General features: G+C 41.5%; 1 protein-coding gene across 1 annotated transcript; it reads left to right on the top strand.

The window, feature by feature from the left end:
- The first annotated feature begins 2,340 nt into the window (after positions 1–2,340).
- Positions 2,341–3,280, top strand: LOC120606456 (olfactory receptor 7C2-like). The gene has a single exon (XM_039867639.1). The coding sequence runs from the start codon at positions 2,348–2,350 to the stop codon at positions 3,278–3,280; it is 933 nt and encodes a 310-aa protein (XP_039723573.1). The 5' UTR covers positions 2,341–2,347.
- Positions 3,281–4,096: the final 816 nt, after the last annotated feature.

A 4,096-nucleotide genomic window follows, 5' to 3' on the forward strand; every position in this document is an offset into this window, starting at 1 on the left:
TCCCTGCACCTTCATTTCACAAGTCTGAGGAAAGAAAGAAACTCTCTCATGCCTTCTGAAAACATCACCCTGGTCCATCCATGCCTGATGCCATCTTCCTGATGCTGGGGGCACAGCTGCTGCCTACACTGCTCTCCTGCCTGGGAAGACAAGATCCACAAAACACTTCCTACTCCTCTACCTGAGTAGGAAGAACAGTATAGTACAATCTTGGGAAATTAATTAAGAGGGAGGAGATGCAGTTCCCCTGGGAGCACAGCCAAGAGTAAGGAAACTGGAAAAGTCTATAATTAAAAATAGTTCAATAAAGTTCATATGCCTAACCAAGAAGGAAGCCTCAGGTTCAGTGGCACCCTCTTTTCTCTCAGCATCTCCTTTGCTCTCTCCTCCTTCCTACATCATTTTCACAGCCTTCTCTTCCTCATCAGGAACTGCCTCTCTCCTAGTTCTCTCCCATGTGACCTTCGGATTCCCCTGACATCTTACCCAGTGCCCAGTCTCCTCCTGCTCACCTTACTGGCATGTGCACATCAGAGGGATCCCAGTCCTCATTTACTCACACATTCAACAAGCATTCACACCCACCTTCAGTTGTCTCTGTGATGGGCACAAATGATAGACTCTCATCCCATCTGTTTCTAGGGAGACCAAATAAGGCCATCCAGTAGAAGAGGTGAGCAGATTTCCAGCACCTGGTAAGTGTGACTATTAGTTACTATTTATATCATTACCTGAGTACCTTCAGTGAGCCAGACACTTTTCTGTGTATGTTACATTTTTGTACAATTTCAAATAAGATTCTTTTCCCTATCATGTATCAGTTTATTGCTAGAAATAGGTAAGAAAATGATACATGTTTGTTTTTTAATCTAGCCTTAGAAAAAGGACTTCTTAGATGTAATATCGTTCCATTTGATTTCAGGTAGCCAATTTTATCATCTGAAAATGTGATCAACTTACTTTTACCCAAAACATGAACATATAATTGCTTTTTCCTCTTCAGTTGCATTGGTTTGAAATTTCAAACCATATTGTGGCAGTGGCAGGCATATTTGTTTTCTATGTGACCTTCATGGATTCCTCAAATATTTTCATGACAGGGTAAATATTAGCAGATGATTGAGGAAACTATTTTATCATAGTTAAGCAATATCTTACTTACAGTTTCTCAGAACCATTTTGATACAATATCTTTAGCACTTAATAAGATGATTCTATTTGGATGATTTTTTTTTCCTACTCATTTGCTCTACTACAATAAATAAATGCTCGTTTCTTTCTAGAGTTGAATGGTATTTCTGGTCATGGTATTTGGTTTGCTTCATAAATAGCCGAATATATTTTATTGTTATTTTCTTTGAGCTTTTTCCTAATATACAAATTAAAGAAATTAACTTGTGATTTTTGTTATACCACTGCTATTATAGAGGTCTGTTGGCTTTGAGTATCATGAATTAAATGGCTTCAGAAAATTCACTGGGATGTTTATTTTCATATGCCCCCAAATAATTTTTATGTATTGTAAATAAGTTTCATGAGATTTCAAAATTAGTAATTTGGCACTGTATTTTTTCTGGGAGGTAAAGTTAATGGATAATTCAATTTTTTCTTTGATGATGGGTCCATTATACATTTTAACTAGTTAAGAAAATATCATGACATTATCATAGCTTCTGGAAATTACGTACAGACCTATGCCTTTTTATTTAATATTATTAGGACGTGGTTCCATAGTGTAGCAGTTAGCATGTCTGCTTTACATGCAGAAGGTCCTGGGTTCACGCCCCAGTGGAGTCACCATCATGGTCTACAGCCATGACATCCTGAATAAGCCCAATGTCTGATTTTGGAAGCTAAGCAGGGTCGAGCCTGGTTAGTACTTGGATAGGAGACCACCTAGGAAGATCAGGTGCTGTAGGCATAAATAAGAATAAATAATTTTTAAAAATAATAATTTAAGCGGTATGTATGTATTTTATTTGTTTTAAAAACTAAATATAAAAATTATAATTTTTATTTTAAGGGCATTTAAAAGTAAAGTACAAATTAATTTAAAGACATCTGAAGAGGCTAAGGCTGGGTAATCAGGTGTCAGGACAGCTGAACAAATGAGATCTGCTTTGGGCACAAAATTAGTTTTCATGTGTAGCTTTGCCATAAAAACACAAGAGAAGATGGCGGTTTTTGGAAACCTCAAAGTGACAGATAGGAGAGACGAGACCATTAAGCAAATGCATTACCTCCTCAGAACACTGGGTTCGAGCTAAAGGTAACCACGTTTCTGAGATGCCTGTTGGTCATTGATTCCGTTTTGCTTCTGCTTCTCTCTTGACAGACACTCCTTTACATGGAACCAGGAAACCACTCGGGGCTTCCAGTATTTCTCCTCCTGGGACTTTCTGAGAAGTCAGAGATTCAGTCTGTTGTCTTTGGGCTCTTCCTCTCCATGTACCTGGTCACCATCTTTGGGAACCTGCTCATCATCCTGGCCATCGTCTCAGACTCCCACCTCCACACGCCCATGTACTTCTTTCTCTCCAACCTGTCTTTTTCTGACATCTGTTTCACCTCCACCATTGTCCCAAAGATGCTTCTGAACATCCAGACACGAAGCAAAGTCATTACCTACGCAGGGTGCATCACGCAGATGTATTTTTTCACAGTTTTTGGACTTTTAGACAACTTACTCCTGACTGTGATGGCCTGTGACCGCTTTGTGGCCATCTGTCACCCCCTGCACTACACAGCCATCATGAGCCCCCGGCTCTGTGCCCAGTTACTCTTCCTGACCTGGTTCATCAGCATGCTGGGGGCCCTTCCTGAGAGTTTAAGCATGCTGCGGCTTTCTTTCTGTGCAGTCATTGAAATCCCACACTATTTCTGTGAACTCCCTGAGGTACTCAAGCTTGCCTGCTCTGACACTTTTAATGTCATATTATATATGGTAACCAGCATCATGGGCTTTTTTCCTCTCGTTGGGATCCTTTTCTCTTATTCTCGGATTGTGTCTTCTGTATTGAGGATCTCAACAGCAGACGGAAAGTATAAAGCATTTGCCACCTGTGGGTCTCACCTCTTGGTGATCTCCTTGTTCTATGGAACCTGCCTAGGGGTCTACCTCAGTTCCATGCAGACACATGCTTCTGGCATGGGAGCATTCGCCTCGGTCCTGTACACGGTGGTCACTCCCATGATGAATCCCTTCATCTACAACCTGAGGAACAGTGACATGAAGGGGACCCTGAGAAAGCTTCTCTGCAGTGTGTTGTCCTCCCAGTGACAGCGCTGATGACCCTGAGCCCGGACAAGTGTGATCGAGGGCAGTGGGACAGAGCGCTTAGTAGTGTGAGAATTCTCTGACTGGGTTTGAATGCTGATGCCATCTTTAATAGGTGGTGATTTTGAGAAAAATGCTCAATCTCCTTGTGCCTCAGTTTCTCCATCTATGAAACAAACTTATAACAATGCATAATAGGATAAATATGGTAAAGCTCTAGCACAGGGAATGCAAGTGGCGAGTCCTAAGTAAATATCAGCTATTGTTCCATAAGAGGGGTAATTTGTTTATGAAGCTCCAGTTTTTCATCCCCATGTTATTAAGCCAGTTTCTCTCCCTGTGCACTAGAGCTAAGTCATAAAGCTCAGTGCCCCCAAGAAGAAAGAAAGATGGTTTAAAGCAGAACTTCACATCTTTGGCACTACTGATATTTGGGGCTGGATCATTTCTTTTCTGGGGGAGGGGAGACTATCCTGTATATTGTAGGATGTTTAGCAGTATCCCTGGCCTCATCCAGATGCCACTGGATGCCAGTAGCATCACCAGCCAAGTTACAACAGTTAAAAATGTTTTCAGATATGGCCCAAGGCTCCATGGGGATTCAAATCACCTCTCCCAGAGAACCACAGGAGAGTGTCTTCCTCAGAGGAAGAAAACAGGGAAAATCTTCAGGGGAGTGAGCTAAAGGCTAGAAAAAATAAATGGGGCTCATGTCTCTCATCTCAACTCTTTGGGGGCTCTTGGGTATTATGGTCACATAGTTTGGCCCTGATTAAAAAGGGCTACTGTTGCAGAGGTGGAAGGTCTCTACAGCATGAT

The sequence above is a fragment of the Pteropus medius genome, unplaced genomic scaffold (assembly GCF_902729225.1).
Source record: "Pteropus medius unplaced genomic scaffold, Ma_sr-lr_union100, whole genome shotgun sequence".
Taxonomy (NCBI): Eukaryota; Metazoa; Chordata; class Mammalia; order Chiroptera; family Pteropodidae; genus Pteropus; species Pteropus medius.

Excerpts from the sequence above, each read along its gene's own strand:
- LOC120606456 (XM_039867639.1), top strand. The coding sequence starts at position 2,348 with ATGGAACCAGGAAACCACTCGGGGCTTCCAGTATTTCTCCTCCTGGGA.